Source organism: Mchenga conophoros, linkage group LG15 (genome assembly GCF_057382185.1).
Source record: "Mchenga conophoros isolate Kocher_MC1m ecotype Shallow Benthic linkage group LG15, M_conophoros_male_GT1.1, whole genome shotgun sequence".
Taxonomy (NCBI): domain Eukaryota; kingdom Metazoa; phylum Chordata; class Actinopteri; order Cichliformes; family Cichlidae; genus Mchenga; species Mchenga conophoros.
In genome coordinates, this window is record NC_140540.1 from 806176 (window position 1) to 827529 (window position 21354).

Sequence of the window (21354 nt, forward strand, 5' to 3'; positions counted from 1 at the left end):
AACATGACCTCTGAAGCTGAGGTCAAGGTCAGAGATTTGAACCTAGTATCATATCCTATATTAGTATCAGTGTGTAAAACGTACATCTTCACCTCTTCCATAGGTAGATGCTGCTAATCAATACATCTGATTAACTGATCATCAGCAGGTGTGAGCACTTCTATAAAAGCTAGTCTTTTGTCACTTTGCTGGTCTGGAGCTTTCCGGTGTGTTAACTGAGGAGGAAAGACGATCTCAGAGAAGCAACTGTGGCTGCTCATCAATCTGGAAAGGGTTCAAAGGTCACTCCCAAAAACGTTAAAGCGCATCACTCTGCTGCGATAAAAATGAACAGAGCATTGATCCTTCCCAGGAGGAGCAGCTTCACCCAGAGGTTGCAATGTTTAAGTTCATCATGGCACAATTAGGAAAAGCGTGAACATGTGTCGGCTTATTTGGAAAAGTGTCCATGAGAAAGCCTTTTCTCTCCACAGAGAACGTGCCGTCTACTTCTGGAACGCCGGGATTCATTCCTCCATATGTGCGTCGAAATGTTCTTACTCTAAAATGACCACCAGATTCAAGAAATGTACACGCTCACCATTTTTGTTCTCACTGCCATTTAGCTGATCAGGAAGGCCAGCTCTGTTCTGGGATGCACCCTGGACCCAGTGCAGGTGGTGGGAGACAGAAGGACTCTGATGGACAGAGTCTCCCACCCCATGCATGTGAATGTTGCTGCAGAGCTGCTGCAGTGACAGACTGCTGCATCGTCGATGCATGAAGGAGCGTTTCTGCAGGGCCTTCCTCCCTGCAGCTGTCAGACTGCACAATCACAACTGCTCCCAACAATCATAGATGTTCACATCTGCGCTGTAGCAGCTTCTACTGTTATAACTGCACATTACTTACTCAGCTTATATATACACTAACTTATTGGAAGTTACATGTCTACATTTTAATGCACAATCACACAATCTGCACGTTTCTAATGATTCTAAATATTCTTCACTATTTAAACATCTTTCAGTCTCCTGCTGTCTGCACATCTGTACACTAATCCCAACAACTGTGCTCTGGTAACTGTTGTCCATGATGTAAATATGTAAAAATTGTGTTTTCTGTTCTTTATATGTGTGTTTTGCTGCTGATACAACCAAATTTCCCCTTGTGGGACAATTAAAGTATTATTCTATTCCCCTTTCCTTCCGTCCTGAACACTAATGCAGACGCCAACATGAATCCTGGTACTTACTCCTGGGATGTTAGAAACCACTTCAAAGGTGATCCCACAGCCGCTGACGGAGCTCCGCTGAGACATCCTCTTCAGCAGACTCTGGGCAAAACCCTGCAGCGCAACAACACATCAGCTGATGTCCTCAGGTGCGGGCTGTGAAGCACACCCATCACACCATCTAAGCTACACACACCTGTCTCCCAGTAACACTGACACAGATGCGTTTCCTGAGGACCAGCTGCATGTGGGCCGGATGGCTCAGCTGCACCACCGTGCGCACCGTCAGGTACACCCTCTGGTCAGCGGGCGCCACGCGACTCAGCTGGGGGCACTCGTGGACCGTGGAGTCCCAGGACGCCTCGGCCTTCACCTGGAACGCATTCACAAGGAAATGACCGGCTCAAGATTTCCCTCCATCTGCATCTGGTAGTTTTAATTCTCTCTAAAGCAGGAAGAAGAAACCTGAGGGAAAAGTCATTTTACAGCCTGCTCACCTCTGGATCATAGTGTTTAACAATATGGAGGTCAAAGAAGTCGTCTTCATCTTCCCCACTGAGCAGCGCGTCCTGTCCTCCGGCCAGCGGGGCCGACAGACTGGACTGGAAATCGTCGGCTGGAGGGAAAACGCACACGGAGAGGAGCTTCAGCGCTGCTACAAGCACACGTGGTTTTTACCAGGAGAACAACAACATACCACTGAGATCCAGAAACAGGGCAGGAGTGTGTGTTTCCATCCCAGGTACAGGGACCCTGTGGAGAAAGTGACCAGCTGCTAAGGTTTGTTCCTGAGTGAAGGTGGCGACCGCTCTGTGTTTGACACCGCGAGGACCGTGGATCATTCGACGGCTTCTTGTGAAAGCAGTGCAGTTTTTAACAGTACGCTCGATCACTTACAAACATGCTACAAGTAACTATTGGTTGTTGTCATTAACTCAGTAACTGAAATTCAGACTAAAACAGAGAATAAACAGTCGGACATCTTCAAGATCAAAGGGCACAGAAAATAAAGACAGAATGAATGAATTCAACATTAATTTAGAAGCTTTGAAATGTTAGGTAGTAAAATAAAACGACACTGGAGACTGTGGCCTGAGCTTCTGCATGTTCCATCACATTAAAGATAAATTCACTTTCTAAATACAGGAAAGCTTTTTGGAGCAGCTCCACATTTACCAGAAATCTTTTCTTGCTCATTTTCTTCTGTTGTTTAGAAAAGTAAAGAACCCCAATAAAACCCGCCCACCTCTCTACTGGCGCTCCAGGAATGCCGCTGCCAGCGGACGGGACCATGACGGCGTTCCGTTCTTCGGTGAGGGTCAGCCGGCACTCCAACAGCTGCGATTCCCTTTCAACATCATCCTCCGACTTGTCTGTGCGCGTTCGCAGGAAACGAAAGCAGCAGCAGGAAAAACGTCACAAACGCTTAGTGGTAGAAACACCGCTCAGACAGATTTTTATCATTATTTATAGATTCCCTCACTGGTCGTTATATTAGGTACACCCTTCATATTATTGCAAAAACCCCAAACAAACTAATGGGCTGACACACTGCACCAACTGAACATATTTAGAAATGCAAACATGGTGAAGGAGACCTGCAAATGAATGTGCCGTGCTTATTGGCTCATGGTCTGAGGAATCGAGACTTTCCTGATGTGCTGGGTGTTTCCTCACACAGCCATCCCTGGAGTTCAGTGGCAGCTCTCTGGGTGATGGACAGCGACCACCTGTGCCATCCCTCAGTTACTGCTCTCACACGACTTTCAGAAATCATACTCTGACCTTTAAATTCGTCCAGTTTTTTCAGTAGATGCGCCTCACCCTAACCCTCTCCTCATTCTCGACACGCTCACAAAGGTGTCCGTGCCACCCGCCCAGCTGGGTGACGGCAGTACCCCATCAGCCTTTTACGGCTGAGGGGTAAAAACTGCAGCATCTCTGAACGCACATCACATGTAACCTGGATGTGCTACACAGCCACACGGTCGGCTCAGAGGCGTGTCAGACTGTTGGCACACACCACATCCTACGGCGAGCATTACTGCTGCGCCCGTCCCTGTAACCATCACACAGCGCCCATCTGCTGATAGATTCTTCCGACGGGTTAATGGTTCACGCCACGAACGTCAGATAATCTGAAACTGGCGTCTGGAACACGACAGCGGAGTTCACCATACTCAGTGACCTCCATGGTAACCAGATCTCTTTGCTCGAGTTGGATGTGCAGCAGACACAAAGAGCAACGGTGTGATGTCATCACGTCAGCATGGACTCAGGTCTGTGAGGAACGTTTCCAGCTTTTGTTGAATATACAACATGTTTGAAGGCGAAACGCCGTCTAACCCGGTACGAGCAAGGTATACCTAATAAAGTGGCCAGCGAGTCCCCTTTCTGCCCTTGTCTTTCCAGCTGTACCTGCTTTACAGACGATCTTCTGCAGCTGTTGGTCCAAATACTCCTGTCTCTGCGTCAGCGTGACCAGCCACTGTTCCCTCATCCTCTCCAGGTCCACCTCCTACACACACGCACGCACACACGCACGCACACACACACACACACACACACACACACACACACGCGCACGTGAGACAGACTGAGACCGTGTCCTCGCCATCACACACAGACTGCACGGCGTCTCTTACCTGATAGCTGTCCATTTCTTCATCTGTAACCTAAAATGTAAATTCATGCACATTAACAGTTAAAAGGCTGAAAACTGAAACCGTGCTCAGTCTGAAGAACGGCGTCCTCACCTGTTTTGGATCGTTTTTGGGGAGACGCACCTGTCGGACCTTTACATCTCCAATAGACACAGACAGGATGGAGGCTGCAACGAGTGGCATGGTGCCCGAGTCCGGCACTGGACAAACTTCCACCTGCACTCGCCGAGACTGTCCCTGTTCAGGAAAGAACCGTTACAGACGGCTGGACTCCTTTCTTCATACCTAATCGCACGCACGCACACGCACACGCGCACACACACGGACACACACGGACACACACACACACACGGACACACAACCTGTCTGAGCTGGAAGATTCCTCCTGTCCGGACGTCTTTAGCAGGAACAACTTCTACAGCTGTGAACTCTCCCGCCTCATTCAGCTCCATCACCTTCACCCACAATTCAAGCTGACGGGTCACCTCGCTCCACCTGTGAGAGACCGCACCATCAGTGCACAGCAACAAGCACAGAACATAAGAAAGGTGCTCAAAGGCTGACGCTGCACCAGATCGGTGCATTCTATCTGAAGGCCAGCAGGTGGCGACAGCTGTGGTTGCAAAAGCTCTCCCTGCAGTCAATGAGATGACGACTTCCTGTTCTGACCTCTGTAAACACTTTTCTCCTTCGTATACGTTATGAATCCCTGTGGGTGGGACTCCTCTCTGCATTGAAGCCAATCACTCAGTGAAGCAGTGGGTGCCGGCGCAGGGACGGTACCTTACTCAGGGGGAGCTCAGGGTGGTGGATCTGAACTCACTTAATTTGGCTCATATAAAATAAATATTACATATAAAGTATAAACATATTCCAATAAAATGCCACCATCTGCTCCAATTTTGATGTCTTCTTGTTTTCACATTTCTCCTCAAATCTCCCTTTTCAGATTACTGAAGTTTATTTGCTGCAGATGCGCTCGTACTGATGCACCTCTCTCTGAGGGATCTGGTCTTGGCTTGGATCACTCCCAGGTCCCACAGTGCCAGATTCCTGCGATGGTTAGCCTGTTTGTGACCGTACACTTCGATGGCCACCGCCCCCTCAGCCAGAAATTCCACAAAATCTTCCGATACCGGCACAGATAATTCCTGAAGATGACACGAGGCACGTTTTCTGTTAGTGACAACTCACCTGCTGATCACAACTTTTACTTAACCACAGAAACGCTCCACCTTGGTGCTGTCAAACACTACAGTACACTGAGGGTCTCTGGAGGCGGACGCCGAGCTGGAAGAGGCCACCTCTGGAGCGGTGAACACCGGCTCCTCCTGCGCCCAGAAGCGATACTGGCAGAAGACAAAGTTGGACAGGTGGCGAGGAAGCCCGGTGGCCTGGAGGATTTTCACCTAGGATGAGCAGAAATGCACCTCAGAAGGAAAAGGACTTTTTCCCACAACGACAAAACACAACCAGAAGGCAGTTAAGCTAAAGTTAAGTCTGTGAAGGTTCTCAGTCATCCAGGTCATCGTAGTCAAAGGAGCTTGCAAAGAAAAGCGTCTGGACTTCTTTAAGTTGAAGACATTTCACCTCTCATCCGAGAAGCTTCTTCAGTTCTAAGGTCAAACAGACAACATTGTCATCCCCATGTATGTATCAGAGAAACTCAGGAGTTTTCTCCAAGCATCCCGGTGCATTTCAGACCCAGCAACACACTCAGACACAAGCTGGTTCATCACAAAGACAAAACTCCAAAACACAGACTTAACAATGTGGTGTTTGCTGTACAGTGCAGCGAGGAATGCCCAGACCTCTACATCGGAGAGACCAAACAACCACTTCACAAGCGCATGGCACAACACAGAAGAGCCACCTCCACAGGACAAGACTCAGCAGTCCATCTGCATCTAAAGGTCAAAGGTCACTCTTTGAGGATGCCAATGTTCACATTTTGGACAGAGAGGACAGATGGTTTGAAAGAGGAGTGAAAGAAGCATCTATGTCCACTGTGAGCGACCATCTTTGAACAGAGGCGGGGCTTACGACACCAACTCTCTGCCATCTATAATCCAGTTTTGAGATCCTTCCCAGACGCCTTAACGCCCACTCACATCCTGGGCCATCTGACCTCAGGAAATCACATGATAAGGTGGGACCAGGTTTCACAATGAACACACCCGAAACTCTGGCTGATTGTGACCCACACCCAGTTACACACCTTGGCTCAGGTGATTAGAGGATCATCAGGGGTCCTTTTGTCCCTCTGTGGGGGGAAACTCCCACTAGGTTTATATCTGGGACTCTCCACCATTTGACCTTAGAACTGAAGAAGCTTCTCGGATGAAGGTGAAACGTCTTCAAGCAACTTAAAGAAGTCCAGACGCTTTTCTTTGCAAGCTCCTTTGACAAGCTAAAGTTAAGTAAACCTGCCGCACTTCACACGAGCGCATCCAGCTCCATCATACGGGGCAGAAACGCTCGCTTTAAGTGGAGACCTACAACAGGCAGGATTATGACTTCGTGTCCTGCATTATGACTAGCAGCGTTTCGGAGGGGCACGCTGGGTTTCTGCAGAGCTGGACCTGTTAAAGAAACTGAAATCCTCTCACCACGCAGCGGAGTCTGCGCTCATGTGGATCTCCATCTGTGCTGCTCAGCTGCTTGTCAGGACCGCCTCCACCTTCCTCTTCACAGCTCTCTGTACCACGCCACACTTCGATGTGAAGCCGACCTGCCACCTGAAACACACACGGGCATTTCAGCACCATCAGCTAGCTGCTAACTGTCCGTTTGGTGCCGTGCAGGTAAGTTCACACTTCTCCAGTTCATCAGAGGGAAAAACATGGCCGCTGTGGCTGAAAACGAGGCGGCGAGATGCCGGCGTAAAGCCAAAACAATCGTACCTCTCCCTTCTGGTTGATGATGGGCACCGCGTACTGCAGTTTGACGTCGTAGAACAAACAGGCCAGGAAGACATTGGCCACACCGATCAGGCTGTGATTCTCTTGCTCATCGAAAAAGGGGTCGGCACGTTTGAAATAGGAGCGCATCACCTCGATCGGGGAAAAAGGAAGCAAGAGTTAGTGAGAACGTATAATCCCTCATCCACCCAAACATCTGCACACAGGTGCACCAATCACAGAGAGAGAAAACCACTCAACATGCAGACTGGACGAACTGCAGATCAAAACACCAACCTGCTCTTACCCCCGTTCTTCTTCTGGGGGAGCTCCTGTTTCATTTCACTCCAACAAACTGAGTGAAAGATTTGCTCCCTTAAGCTGCCTACACCAGGCTTAGCCAACACCTGAGGTGTCCTTCAGGTTTTAGATCTCGCCCTGGGTCAACACACCTGAATCACACCTGATTAGTTCATTCCCAGGCCTCTGGAGAACTTCAGGACATGTTGAGGAGGTCATTCAGCCTTTAAATCAGCCTGTTGGATCAAGGACACCTAAAACCTGCAGGACTGCGGCCCTCGAGGGCTGGAGTTGGACACCACTGGCCTGCGCTGTCACACTGACAGCAGAGCGAGCCGCAGGCTCTAATACTCAGCTTATTGTTACCTTACGAGACGTTCCACTTAGTGGCAGTTACAACTTTAACCTCAATCACAACTTTCATGTAGTCTGCTGTTGCCAGCAAATTCAAAAAACAAAAACAAAACAAACATTTATATTTCTCAGTCTCACATGTTATGTTTTTTTGTTCCCAGCTTTCCCACAAACGCTCTGACTAATGAGCGTTCCTGCTGCGTGGCTTTCATCAGTTTGATGCATGCTGCGTCCTATTTGTGGGCGTTCTAGTTCGTGTCTCCACTCACTGGATTGTCTTCGTCCAGCTCCTTCCACTCCTGGTAGAGCTCCCTCATGTCCACCAGCCTGTTCTCCATCTTCTCCAGAGCCCAGATCTGCTTCCCTTTACCTTTACGCCGCACCTGGATGGCCGGCTCGCTCAGCACTGCATCGCGCTGCGGCGACAGGAAAACCAAAAATGGCTTTAACAAACGTGCCCCTGTCAGCATTTCCATCCTCACAGTCGGCTACGGCTTTACGAGTTCAATCCATGAGGACTGAAACATCATTTCAACACTTTTCCTCATCAAATGTTGCTGCGACTGAACTGTGAAGCCTTTATCTTTAACAGGTACCACGTTTGTTTTAAAGCAGACGTCACCCTGCTGTACCTTTCTGTTGGCGTCCAGGTTGGCGGCCGGGATCTGCAGAGTGACCAGATACTCTGTCCTTTTGTTGAGCTCCTCAGCAATGAAGCCGGCCTCCTGAGCCAACAGCCTAGCCCGAACGATCTGCTCTTTAAGTCGTCGCAGGCTGCGGGTTATCATGGCCTCTCTGTAACACAAAGACACGATGACAGTCAGCCACGCTGTGCAGAGGCTCCTGGATTTCTTCTTTGGGGACCTATCCGACAGAGAGAACAGCGCCACCTGTCCTCGCTCCAGCGACGCACACGTTTGTTCGAGCCGGCTGACAACACGGCTGCAGTAGCACTGCCTGGGACGCCCGATGGTTTCTCGGGGGTGACTCGCTGGCGGAGCTGCTGCAGCTCCTGTTCATACATCTGCCTCTGGCGCTCCAGAGCACAGCGCTTCTCCTCCTGGTGCTGCTTCTCCAGGGTCTGCAACACTGACTGCAACGGGTCTGCAGGAGGACACGGGGAGGATAATTGAGAAGACACTGATTATTCTGGCTTTCTATTAGAGACACTGTAGGTGTGAGTGTGAGAGTCAGTGGCTGGAAGCATTGCAGACACACAAACGCTGATAAACCTCAAACCAAATCGACCCCACTAACAGATCAAAGCCTGTCAGAACTGCTTTGGCTTCCAGTAAGACAGTGAGGGCACATTACTGTGTCTGACTTTGGCTGTTCTTCACATTATTTATATTTTTACATTCAAACTCTGCATTCACTCCATTTCCCAGCAGCACACCTGCCAAGCTTGAAGTGAGGGTATCAACAAAACGCTTCAAGATTTTTTCTCCTTTTAGGTCAAAAAATAAAAAAGAATTTTTCAAAAAATGAAAAAACAAACATCTTTTATTAGCTCATCTAACAAATGGCTGACCATTGACAACAATGTTACGATTTGAAGGCAACATTTTGAAAAAGCGTTCGCCCCCCCGTTACTCTGACTCACCGTTGTTCCACATGCCTTTCATCATGACCTCGGCCTGGGCGAACTCGTAGCCGAAGCTCCTCTCGCTCGACACGTCGCTGCACGCGTCCGGCTCGCCGACCTCCAGACAGTCGCTGCTCGAACGCTTTGTCATCGCGGCATCCTCCTCTTCCTCGCCCCCCTTTTGCACCCTTTGCCTGGGCAGGTTGATCCTGTGCTCGCGTGTTGATTCGCACAGAGGAAAGAGCGAGTCGGACAAAGAGGAAGCGTCGCAGAGTGAAAGAGAAACACTTTGTTACCACATGTAACAAATGTCGGCGTGAGAAATACGACGCCGCAGATCCAGGTTCAAACGCACACCTGAAAAAGTGGTTGTTCCCCCACAGGATCCTGTCGCCATGGTGAAGCTGCACGGGATTCACGACCTCGGTGCCGTTCACGTACGTTCTGCAGAGAAAGCACAAAGCAAACATTTGATGTGCATCTACAGAAACAAATGAACTCTCCCAAAAATATTAAGTATAGTTTTAGGTTGTTGCATCATTATTAGAGCACACGGCTCTGATTCAACTCATAAAAACATTTTATTTTAGTCGGGCTGGTGCATCCTGGTGCTCTCTGTGAACTAAATCAATGCAGGGTTGCCAAATGTAGGCAGTCCATATCACCGGAGTTTGCTGCATGTGATCAATAACCAACATGGACGGAAACAATAACACTGGAAAAATATGAAGCTATTAAACAGAACACAGCTGCTGTCACCAAAGTGCTTGGTGGCAGCTCCACAGTGCTCGTCATTGCTGCTAACATTTGAGGCACTTTGCAGGAAAGTGTTGTCTGCAGCTGTGAGATTGACCTGCAATCCAATTCAAACTGAACGCAGCTTTGTGAGCATCGCAATGAGCCGGTCTTCTGCAGTATCGTTTGTCACGGGCTAGCTACATACTTAGCATTGCGGTGAGGAGTGAGCACCACGCCGTGGCTCTCTGTGACGTCAATGACACAGTGTTCTGCTTGGATGGCCATCCCACACAGCTGGATGTCCTGTGAGTCGGCTGAACCCACGCGCGTGTGATCCTGGATACAGGACAACGGTCACTTAACAATCTGAATACTAACACAAGCAAAACAGCTGCACCTGAGCACATCTGCTGTTTGTTAATGCAAACATCTAATCAACCAATCAAATGGCAGCAACTCGATGTATTTAGGATGGATGGTGAGTTCTCGGTACTTTTAGGTAGTAGACCAGCAGCTCGTTGAGGGCAGGGTCAGCGTTGAGGTTGACCAGATAGCACTTATCGTCGACCACTCGGATACCAGACGACTGCAGAGAAATGCCCAGGCTCTCCAACTGCCTCTGACGCTCCTGCAGAGAACACACGTCACGTTCAACACAGGAACTAACCGAGCGATTGTTCTGATCTGGAGCTGCTTGATGGAAGAAAAGAGAAGTGGCTGGGATACTAAACAATCTCCATCATGAACAAAACAAAAGACTGATGACATGCGTCAGCTCAATAAATGAATTGATTCTGAGTTCAAAGAGAGTTTTTAAAAACATATTCCTCTGGATAGAGATGGAAAAATAACGTATTCAGCGTGTCCTGAAAACTGAAGCTAAGCTGAAGCGTTGAGCTGCAGTTCCTCTAACGGCCACTTGAGGCTGCAGGTCTACGGGCTGGTACAATGACAGCGTCACCATCACTACCACCACTTATGGATGCTTTCAGTTCATTTCAAACCGCTGCACAGTGGCTGAATGCATTTTTTACCTTATCCATTTGAATACTAGTAACACGTAGAGGTTGGATGCAACCCTCTCCCAGTGAGGTGACAAACAGCTGACTGAAGTTGCTAACCCTCTTAGCTGTGCTGTTGGTGTCTTTTGGCCCAGTTTATAGAATGATGTGACCAACAGCACGGCCGTGTGTGCAGTACTGTCCGTCTCAGCGTTGGTGAAATCCCATAATTTAATTAGTTTGTAGTTTAACAGTGTTTACACCTTCCTGTCAAAGCCTTCGAGCGTTAGCTGATAACTCCAAACACTGAGGATTTAAACGCTATCAGAAAGCCACGGTGACGTGTTTTGTATGCGGTCTTGTGTGTTTGTGTGTTGCTACCTGTGCAATGGCCTCCGTTTTCCTAAGTTTGTCCTCCCAGGTGACCGTCATATCTTGGATCAGTTTCTCCGACTCCTCCAGTCGCTCCTTGAGCTCGGGGGCCTTCATAGACTGAGAGTGACAGCAGCTTCATTAGACTCTGGACGTGTGTGGATTATTACCCATAATTCTCACTGATCAGTCACAGGCTGAACGAGGCCAAACCTCCGCCTCGGTGAGCTGCTCCTTCAGCTTCTCCACTTCCTCTCGTAGCTCGCGGATGATCCTTGCGTTGGGGTCTTCGTTCACCACGGCGTGGTTGACGATGTTCTTGGCCCGGTCGGCGTAACGAAGAGTGGACAGCGTCTCGTCGTAGTTGTCTGCTGCTGGGCTGATAGTGGCCACCATGGCGGTGCGACTGTTCCCTCCGAGGCTGTCCTGCAGGTACGAACATCACCTTAAACTCTGAGCATTACAGTAATATAATTAAGCACAATGACTCATGAGCACGCAGCTGAAATCTAGGATGTTGGGGAAACAACATTTCACACCATTACAATGCTATCTGGAGCCAAATTAAACACCCAAAGCTGGCAAATGGAGCCTTTTTCAAACTGAGCAGAACTAATGAAACAAACAGCAGAGCCTTGAAACGTCACAAAATTAATTCATTTGAGGCAAAAGAAATCCTCCGATGTGAGTTTGCAGTGCGATCTGAGGCTGCATACTTGAAAACAAAGTTCCTTTCTTGTACCTTGAGCAGCCAGGTGAGCACAGAGTCTCTGTAGGGGACAAACTTGCTCTTGTTCTTCCCTGCTCCGTGGTCAGCCAAGGCAGAGATGACTAAACCCAGAGTGCTGAGAGATCTGCAGGGAGGGACAGAGAAAGGGCTTGTGATGCTAAGATTAGAAGTCCACACCTGAACAATCTCAGCTTCAAACGACTGAGTGAAGCACCGACTCAAAGACCGCTCCTGTCGGTTTGTTAGCCGGACGCCGATGCGCTTCTGCAAAACATCTTTAATTGCAGAAACTAAAATATGCTTCCTGTTCAGGGGCGTTCACACTGGTGACCCAATAGCAGGCTACACACATCAGAACTGTTTCAGCACTAGAGATGCTCAGAGATGCAGAGAAACAAGAAGTTTCCAATAACTTCAAACAAACACGGGTGTCTGGAGGCTCTACAGCCGAGGTGGGGAGCTCCAGGCCTCGAGGCCGGTGTACACCCTGGGTCAGCACACCTGATTAGGTCATTACCAGGCCTGTGGAGAACTACACAACATGCTGAGGAGGTCATTTAGCCGTTTAAATCAGCTGTGTTGGCTCATCATCTAAAACCTCGAGGCGGACACTAGACTGAAGACAAACAGCAGCAGGCAGTAAAACCGTCTCGACTGTCAGTATCACAGCTTTATTTTATGCGCACTCACTTGTTGATGTTGCTGCCTTCTTTGAGCCGCTCCCCTGCAGCTCCAGTCTTCGCTGCCCGCTCGCTTCCAGCCAGATCCACCAGACTCAGCTTGCTCACCTTCTCCCCGCTCGTCTGCAGCAAACACACAGCGCCGCACAGGAGCTCATCGAGCTAGAATCTCTCATAGCTTTTGAATGAGAACGACTCAACAGAAGCAGCGATTCACAGACAAAAGACGAATAAAACACATCTGGGTATCGCAAATGTTGACGCCAATTATTATTTTATACCTTTTTTTATAGATGTAACTGAAAAACTGGACACATGATGTGTTTTTGTGACAGAATGCTAACAGCAAAGTGCCAACAGACACCGACAGGTTTGAGTGTTTATACTTCATAGTAGGTCAGTGTTGCTTAACAACACAATAAATAAAGAAATAAATTCCTCCAGATGTTTGCGTCACTCTTCGAGTCCGGTCCTGGTACCTGACCGCTGTCAAAGAAAGTCAAATATGAAAACACGAGGGCTGGCTCAAGACTTTTGCACAGTGCGATGCAGGTCTGGCTGGTCGACTAACATCAATGTGAGGATCAGCTGCTTCTCAGTGTTGCATGTTGGGACTTTGAATAAGACGAAACGAGTCCCCTTGAGTTCGGACACATTTCATTAACACTCGAGCCAATAACTGAAAAATAATCAGCTGCACAGAGAGACGGCGTGCACATGCGAGCGTGTCCTTACCCCAGACCGCAGGTCCATGAGCGTGTGCGTGAGGATGATGTTGAACACGGCGTGCGACCTGCTGCTCTCCTCATTCATGTTTGTGGCCGCCACCGTGCGAGACTTATTTCCCTCTGACATCAGAGACTCGATGTCCTGTTGAACACCAACAAACACACGCGCCGTCTGCAGCCACCGTTATTACTTCCTGGTCCTCGGAAACCCGATGCGATAAAGAAAGAAACAGCTGGTTTACCTCGTAGCTGGTCACAGCCAGACGGGAGAGACCGTCCACGTAAGGCCCCAAAACTTTGTGCTCTCTGACTCTCAGCGCTTGTCGGCTTCTGCAGAAATAAGGAGACGGTCACAGCTTTGAGTCCTTCAGCTGCCTGGACTTGTTCAGGGACCCTGAATGTTTCATGTTATTCCAACATCCCAGCAGAATGACGAGCGAGGCTCTCAGCATCTCACCCCTTCGGGTCGAGCAGGTCTCGGACCTTCTCGTTGTAAATCTCCATGTAGGACACCTCCACAGTGAAGCTCTCCCCTTCACGGGCCTCCTTCTCAGTCCTGCTGAACAGCGAGCTGCAGAGTCGAGGGATAAGACCGGGCTGCTCTGACGAGCCCATCATGGTGTACGACTTCCCAGAACCTGAAGATAAACGATCCAGACGCCAGTGAGAGACAGAACGAATCACTGATCATTTAACACAGAGCGCTGCAGCTAATGCTTGTATCCAGGATCATAACAAACTTAATTCATTTAGGAAAATTCAGCTGGAATAAAAGAAGCTGCCAAACTAGAGTCAGGTGAGAGCGCTTCATGTCTGACGAGAGTGTGAGGGTCTCAAACAGCATCCCATGTTATTCATTTGTAATCACGAAGAGGGGACTGCTGGGCCAGGCTTATGTTGCACCCTGCAGCTGTTTGACAGACGAGGCTTATGGGAGCTGTGGGCAGGGAGGGGCTGACCTGCCCGAACCTGCATCTGCCCATCAATCAAAAGTTAATCTACTTGTTTCGGTTCAGCAGATGGAAAAATGGCAAAGAAGATGGCGTCCTGACAATATCAGCCAAGGCATCATTACTTCATCACGTATGAAGTCGAAGACACCAAGTGCTGCTTCTGCTTAAACAGGCAGAGCGTGCCGTGATAGTAAGATTGACTGTGCCAGCTCTTTCCTCCAGAGCCAATATGTGCAGCGCGACAACAGATCAGTACCCACGCGGGTCAGGAAACACTCAGCATTCAGACAGAAACAGTGTGAAACAGCTTACTGCGCTGTGGAGCACAGAAACAACGTTTTGCAGTGACTGTGACCCAAACTACTGAGAACTAAAAGTCACAAACAGTCAAATCCTGACTCGCTTCATTCAAACCTGACGTAGGAGGACAAATGGAAACATGTGATGCTGCGGTAGGATGTGCAGTTCCTCTTATCGTTACTCATTTGAAAGTTGTTGTTCTGAAATGTTACCCGTCTGCCCGTAAGCAAAGATGCAGGCGTTGTAGCCCATGAAGGCATTGTCCAGCAGACTCTCCCCGAGGCACTGGAACACCACGTCCTGACCTGCACACAAAACTCAGACTAACTGCTGGAATCAGACACAAACGAAGCTGATGAGCTACAAACTTTTAACACGAACGAGACGACAGGAAGAATAATTTCGCTGTTTTCAGACTGAGCCACAACCAGTGTGACGCAGTGTGTAACCCCTTCATCCCAGCCCCCCCACGGCCGCTTTCTCAGCTCCATAAATAGCTCAGCGCATCAGGAAACACTGTCAGGAGACACGTTTGAACAGACTGACATGAACCTCTGTGAAAATGTACCAACCTGCAAACTTGTCTTTCTGAGAGTCGTCCATAGACCAGAAACAGTAGTCGTACGCAAAGACCTGCAGAAAACATGCGACACACGTCTGTAATGTGCACACCATAAATGTGTGATTAATAACTCATCATATTTACCTTGGGCTGATTCCTGGAGACAGAAAAGAAGAAATAATATTGTTACTGATATTTAAACTTATTTGTCATATTTCTCAGTAAAATCTTTGACCACAAACACACACGTGCACGTACACACGCACACATGAACTGACCTCGTTCGAACCTTTGGTCGCGTTTAATAAACATCCACTGAGTGTGTATGCACGGATGTGTGTTACAGAGAAACACAAGAGTCTACTTTAAAAGCTTGTTTTTCCTGCAACCAAGTGCTAAAAAACACAAAATCGGTTTCTATCTGCTTCCTGTTATTGTCTTACTAGAAACAGGCTGACAACATCTTTGAATGGGTTTGTGCTCCAGGCTGTGAAAAATTCAGGCTGATGTCAGTTGAAGAGCTTCCATACTGGCTTTTCCACTTGTGCTGTTTTTCTGAGGAAGCAGAAAAGCAGCAGGACTGAAGGAAACTTGAGGCTTTCCTGTCTGCAGCCGGATGGAAGACGGCTGTGCAGATCTCCAAGAAGAGGAAGTTCGGTGCAGATGGTATCTTCAAGGCTGAGCTCAATGAGCTCCACGCTGGGGAGCTGCTGAGCACTCTGGGGCAGAGGCGGGTGTGTGGACGGTCAGCTGAACGAACAGGATGCGGTGGGCTTTAAGGCAAAGCTCAAGCTACATCAGGACTCCGGCTCAGACGTGACGCTGCCCCCATCTGCCAGACACGCGAGCTCAAATACAACAACCACCAAACTGCTCACTGCACTCAAAACCAAAGCGTGAGCGTCATATTCCAGGGAGCACAAGTGCCCCCACACAGGAGGAAGCAAAAGCCAATCATATAACAGCACAATCAAACTAACCCTGTACAAGCAAAACAACGCAAACACTGACAACACACAAGTCTGACATGCAATAATATGGCAGCATTTTCAGCCACACTGAGTCACTAAAAGTAAAGGTTTCGCACTCTCACTCACTCACACACACACACACACACGAAACAAGGCCTCCCTGTGTGAGACTGGGCTGGTCCATGAAAGAGCAGCCTTTAGTCCCGCTCTCCTGGGACGGTGAGGACATTCCTGAGATAACTGGAATCACTAAAGCAGGACGACGGTAGGTCAGCAAGTCTGTGATCAACAAAGTCTGGCTTTATACAACCAGTGATTTACAAATCAAAAAAATGGAGACGTCATAGTGAAGACATAAAATTAAATGTTATCATGAAGTTTGATATTTTAAAATCCATCCCAGGGCATTTTCTTATATATTAAATGTTCTCTTAGAGCATCCGAGGAAATTCATGAAAATAACTGTTAAAGTCCTGAACTCTTCCACAGCAGCATTTTTCATTTCTCTTTGATATTTGGGCTGATTGGCACCTGATGAACGTAAAAACAAAGAAATCACCAGGTTTTTTTTTTAACCTAATTTGTGTTTCTAAGAAAAATCAGAGCCATATGAGGATATCAATTTAAAATTTTGATAGAACAGTAGCAGCATAATGTCCTCGTAAGTGGATATCAGGCCTTTGAAGAGCAAGACTGAGTATTTTGGTCTAAATAACCCAAAATGTGACGTCCACATATGTGGACGCAGGTCCTAGGAGGGTAAAGCAGGAACAGGGCTTCATTAATCTGACAGGCCCTGCTGGGCTGCAGCCTCCCAGGGTGCTGGGACATATTAACACCCCCTGAAGCAGCTGAACCATCAGGCAGTGAGCTGACTAAGCACAAACTTTACAGAAGAGGCCGTCCTCTTCACAGCAGACAGGGGAACTGCAGTACTACAGACACAGATGCCTTCTGCTTTCCACTTTGGCTGAACACAAAATGCACACAAAACAATCGGCACACAGAACCGTCTGTTAGAGACGCTGATAGCAAAACACCTGCAAGTGGCTAATATGATCAAATCAGCCGATGACGTCGGTCTGCCGCTATTATCGCCTAACGTCTACACCCTCTTTATTATGAATTCATATTATGATCCTGCTGTGTAATGATGGTAGCATGTGTTCCCTCCTACAGGAGCTGACCAATCATGATCAACCTTTGCATGAACACCCTGTGAGTGCAAACATCTGAGTTATACAGATATTTTATACAAATCCAACAATCGTGTGCATTTGTACATTTGACAGTGCGATTAAGCACCAGGCTGAACGTCAGGTTGTGCGTCACAATCCAACGTATTATAGCGTCACACTGCAATGACTGCAGCGTTTGTAACGTCCCATTGAGACAGCAGTGGTAGGACTGGAGACCAGCTTGTGCCACAGAGGCCAAAAAAGCAGTTTAACTCCAGTCGGCAGGAAGGTTTTGGAGAAGTCGGCGACACGTGAGAAGATTATGTGAAATGCTAAAGCTTCGTAAAGACCAAATTTACCGACTGGATAAATTAGGTCACGCCTTCCATTAGGAAGAATAAAATTCTCTTCTATAGTAACAACACTGTTGATTCTTGTTAGTTTGTTAATGTAAAATCGAACTATCATGAGTTACAGATGAGTTTACCACCTCCACCGTTCCCGTCTGACCTCTGTGCTGGTCTGGGACCATCTGTGCCGCACTGAGCCTGTAAAACGTGTTCATACCGAGCCCCAAATGGGGAAACGCAGCGCCGCTGAAGCGTGTCAGGACAGAAGAAACACAGATACACACGCATGAAAAAATGCAAAGAATCACAGTGAAATATGAGACTCGAACCTCCTTACAAAGGCAGTGATTCATTTAGTCCATGTTTGCCCTAAGGCACAGTTACATGCTGAACAGGGAACCTGAACGAGGGCCAGGACCTCCAGGGAACATCTCCCTGCACCACTCAGTATCTGGCTCACTGCAACACGAGGAGGAGGATCGGCCATCAAAACAAATACAGCTTTGTGTGTGCACAGCAACGCGCTGCACCAGTGTGACATCATAAACGCGACTGGAGTTACAGAAAACTCCGACACCATTTCCCTTTGCTTCTTCCTGCTCCTTCAAATGTGTGTCAAACTACCTGAGCAGGGCTGAGCCGGGACACACGCCCTTTGTAAAGAGTAACGATGCAGAAGAGCCAGAGGGAGATTTCCACGGAGGGTGGGTGGAGTTCTAGATTTGAGCCCTTTTCCAAACGACTGGGCGCCAACCTGAAAAGCTGGTTAGATTCTCTCCAAACTCACCTGACGGTAACTAAATGAGTGAATCTGTGATACAGTCAGTCCTGCTATTGTACACATATTACAGCACACTCACAGCCAGGAATCTCACTGAACTGTCTGCACTTGTCCAATGCAAATAGCTGCTCATAAAAAGGAGAGAGAGTCATTAAAATGTTGCAGCGATGAGGAGAAGAGTGTTGCTGTGTAAGGCAGAGGGCCTGATAATGTCATGGTCTTACCCTGATAGCATGATATCAGGATATCGTTGCTTGTGGCGCAAAAAAGTTGCAGCTACCGCAGTGGCTTTGTGACCCCACAGAGGTCACGCAGAGAGGTCAGTGTAAGACATGTAGGTGGCTGTATCGGTGAGTGCATCTGAATGTGATTTTAGTCATCACACTGACACATTACAACTTCTGCTTCTACAAACCAACCAATAGAAATGCAGCATGAAAGACCAAGTATCACAGGTGAAGAGTCAATGTGACCGAGAAGCTGAAAACCTGGTACGGCAGCCTTTCAACCATCTCACGTCATGGAACCACGTCCACGATGCTGTGTCAATACTCACGGAAACAGGAAACGGTTTACAGAGCTTGTAGACCCCCTGCTCACCACTTTTGCACTGGCCTCACATTTCTGACCTGGAAGCTGTGTGTATGGTGCTGATTCACTGAGACAATGTCTGTCTTGGTAAATACTTATCCAACAAAGGACCAGACGCAAGCCTAAATCTCTGAATGTTCTTCAGCGGCTATCATGACAGCGACATCGCACGGTAGGAAGTAGCAAAGGAATTGCAGCTCTGAATCATAGCCAAAGATTTAGTAGCTATCATCAGTCTACAGAAAAACCAGAGTTTATTAGATCCATGCTGCAAAGTTCAATTTAACACGTTCTGAAGCACACCTATGGTCAAGCTCCAGGTCATGCTCCAGCCACCAACACCGGTGCACGTCTGAAACACAGCTAAACAAGCTGTGGCGTGCTGCTTAACTAAAGTTTACTTTGTCAAGTGTGATGTCATCAGATTGATGATCCGCAGCAACGTGACTCAAGCCGACACGTCTGCTCAACAATGTTTCCTGACAAAGAAACTGATTGGCTAACCAGGGAGGCTCCACTGTGGACAGGATCAAAGCAGGAGTAGATGTTGTGGTGAAAGTGGAACAAAGGAGAAAAACGAAACCACAAAGTGTCTGAAATTTAAACAGGTTGGCTTCAAACTCACGACTACTTTCTTCCATGTAACAGCTTACCGGGGGTCTGCTGTGTTCATACTAGTGACGGCTGGATGCAGGACTGTCTGGTTCCCATCAATCTCCACCACACATTTGGTTTTCAGGTCTTTTTCTGGATAGTGGAGAAAAACAACATGTGATTTTTGGACTAAAAAAAACAAAGTGAAATGTTCAAAAACAATCTGCAGTCTTCATAATGCACCGTTTAAAAGCAGCAGCTCATATACTGGGTGTCATAACTTTCCCTAAAAGTGACTGAGTCACTCTGCAGAGTAACAGGTGGCATGCATGCATGCCTGTGTGTCCTTAAGCTTCAAACAGGCCAACAAAGGGAGGCAGGAAAGAGGTTTTATTGAGGCTGATTCATCCAGGCCTGCACAAACACTACGACCAGTTTACAACTCCCTGTGCAGACACTAAGGAAAACCAGGCTCACACTTTCTCTTCCTCATTCCTACCTGCACTGGAAGGATTTTAAGGCGGAGACAGAGCAGCAACTTCCTGTCAGAGTAGGTGTTAGGGCATATGAGTCACAAGGTTGTATTTTATCTTTTAAAATACTTTATCAGCTTTCATTTGAGGGTCTTAATCAGAAAGTGATAGCTACACTTAAAAGTTCAAAGGTTGCTGCTGCAGTTAGCTGACACTCCAGTCCAGCTCAGCTGTTGTCAGAAGTAACAGGCCAGTGACAGTGCACAAAACACGTCTCTGCCATATTTGAAGCTTAAATTTAAAGACATAAGAAGTGCGTGTATACTTCAGAGCTTGAGGAGAAACCGAACCCTGCACCGAGCCTTACTGTTTACCAAAAGTTGAACGAGAGCAAACACGGACTCAGATATGGGTGAAGTGCAGGGCCGATACTTCCCTTTGAAGGTGGACGGTTGCCTTTAAAAGGCTTCACTGAAACCAGCGAGTGCAGCCGTTTGTACTCACCTCTCCTGTTCATTGGCCGCACACGAACAGCCACCTTTACATTGGAGTCACTGACACTGTTGTCATCCATGGTGGCACCTGACCTGCGTCACATGAATTAAAAAACAAACAAACCCCAAAACACCCGTGAAATGACTTGGCGTGTACGTAATATCACACATTGTGAGATAACACTTATTTATCCGAGTGACACCTGAACACAGCGATTAAACTGCGTTCATTTTCGAAATCACTTTAACTCCAGTCAGTGACTGGTGAAGTCTGCCGTGAGAAGATAACAAGGCAAAGAAAAGAAATAAACCCTCCATAGTTCAGAGTAGCAAACTAACCGTGTGTGCAGTGGTTTGCCCGTCCGACTCCCTCCTCTCCTCTCAGGCACCTTCAAGTAGTGACACACAGCAGCTAGCCGGACACGCTAATGAGGGCTGCATGACAGCAGCACACAGGATTAAATACTTCCACATTTACCGCCGACAAAAGTAACCGGCACTAGTACACAGCACCGTGGAAAGCCCCGTTAAGGTCTAAGAAACACTTACGATGGTCCAGGGTTCACAACCACAGCTCCTCCACCTGTTGCATTTCCTGAAGACTTTCCGCAGGAATCAGTCAAGCCATGTCAGCTCGCGGCTAAAGGGATTTGCTGCGAGACTTAAGTCAGAGAGCTTCCAAGTCCGTCAGCTGCTCCGCGCACACGCGGACCGTCGCTATGAGACGGAATGGAGCGCCGCTCTGTGGTCGCACCTGTCGTAGAGTCTGCGCGTCTCCTTCCAGCTGCGCTTATTCGGCACATGTTGGGATGTTTTAGCGAAACAGCCCTACTCGCTGTTAAA

General features: G+C 48.1%; 1 protein-coding gene across 4 annotated transcripts in view; it reads right to left on the bottom strand.

The window, feature by feature from the left end:
• The window catches only part of LOC146557428 (kinesin-like protein KIF13B), a 33524-nt gene extending 12194 nt beyond the window's left edge, over positions 1 to 21330 (bottom strand). Inside the window, exons 1-34 of one of the 4 annotated variants that reach the window (XM_085246318.1) lie at positions 21061 to 21330; positions 20851 to 20946; positions 20522 to 20604; positions 19604 to 19697; positions 15224 to 15236; positions 15090 to 15150; positions 14730 to 14822; positions 13722 to 13902; positions 13507 to 13594; positions 13272 to 13406; positions 12547 to 12659; positions 11869 to 11980; positions 11340 to 11552; positions 11136 to 11246; positions 10247 to 10381; positions 9959 to 10089; positions 9373 to 9459; positions 9034 to 9224; positions 8321 to 8534; positions 8063 to 8225; positions 7700 to 7846; positions 6780 to 6929; positions 6486 to 6614; positions 5112 to 5285; positions 4870 to 5027; positions 4239 to 4371; positions 3970 to 4113; positions 3859 to 3888; positions 3632 to 3731; positions 2460 to 2586; positions 1911 to 1966; positions 1711 to 1829; positions 1410 to 1586; positions 1235 to 1327 (exon numbers count right to left, since the gene is read on the bottom strand). In XM_085246318.1, coding sequence (XP_085102444.1) covers positions 1235 to 1327; positions 1410 to 1586; positions 1711 to 1829; positions 1911 to 1966; positions 2460 to 2586; positions 3632 to 3731; positions 3859 to 3888; positions 3970 to 4113; positions 4239 to 4371; positions 4870 to 5027; positions 5112 to 5285; positions 6486 to 6614; positions 6780 to 6929; positions 7700 to 7846; positions 8063 to 8225; positions 8321 to 8534; positions 9034 to 9224; positions 9373 to 9459; positions 9959 to 10089; positions 10247 to 10381; positions 11136 to 11246; positions 11340 to 11552; positions 11869 to 11980; positions 12547 to 12659; positions 13272 to 13406; positions 13507 to 13594; positions 13722 to 13902; positions 14730 to 14822; positions 15090 to 15150; positions 15224 to 15236; positions 19604 to 19697; positions 20522 to 20591 — 3942 coding nt within the window. In that variant the 5' untranslated portion in view covers positions 20592 to 20604; positions 20851 to 20946; positions 21061 to 21330. Of the gene's footprint in view, positions 1 to 1234; positions 1328 to 1409; positions 1587 to 1710; positions 1830 to 1910; positions 1967 to 2459; positions 2587 to 3631; positions 3732 to 3858; positions 3889 to 3969; positions 4114 to 4238; positions 4372 to 4869; positions 5028 to 5111; positions 5286 to 6485; positions 6615 to 6779; positions 6930 to 7699; positions 7847 to 8062; positions 8226 to 8320; positions 8535 to 9033; positions 9225 to 9372; positions 9460 to 9958; positions 10090 to 10246; positions 10382 to 11135; positions 11247 to 11339; positions 11553 to 11868; positions 11981 to 12546; positions 12660 to 13271; positions 13407 to 13506; positions 13595 to 13721; positions 13903 to 14729; positions 14823 to 15089; positions 15237 to 19603; positions 19698 to 20521; positions 20605 to 20850; positions 20947 to 21060 lie in introns of all 4 variants that reach the window. The other 3 variants (XM_085246321.1, XM_085246319.1, XM_085246320.1) reach the window with 3 other exon arrangements.
• Positions 21331 to 21354: the final 24 nt, after the last annotated feature.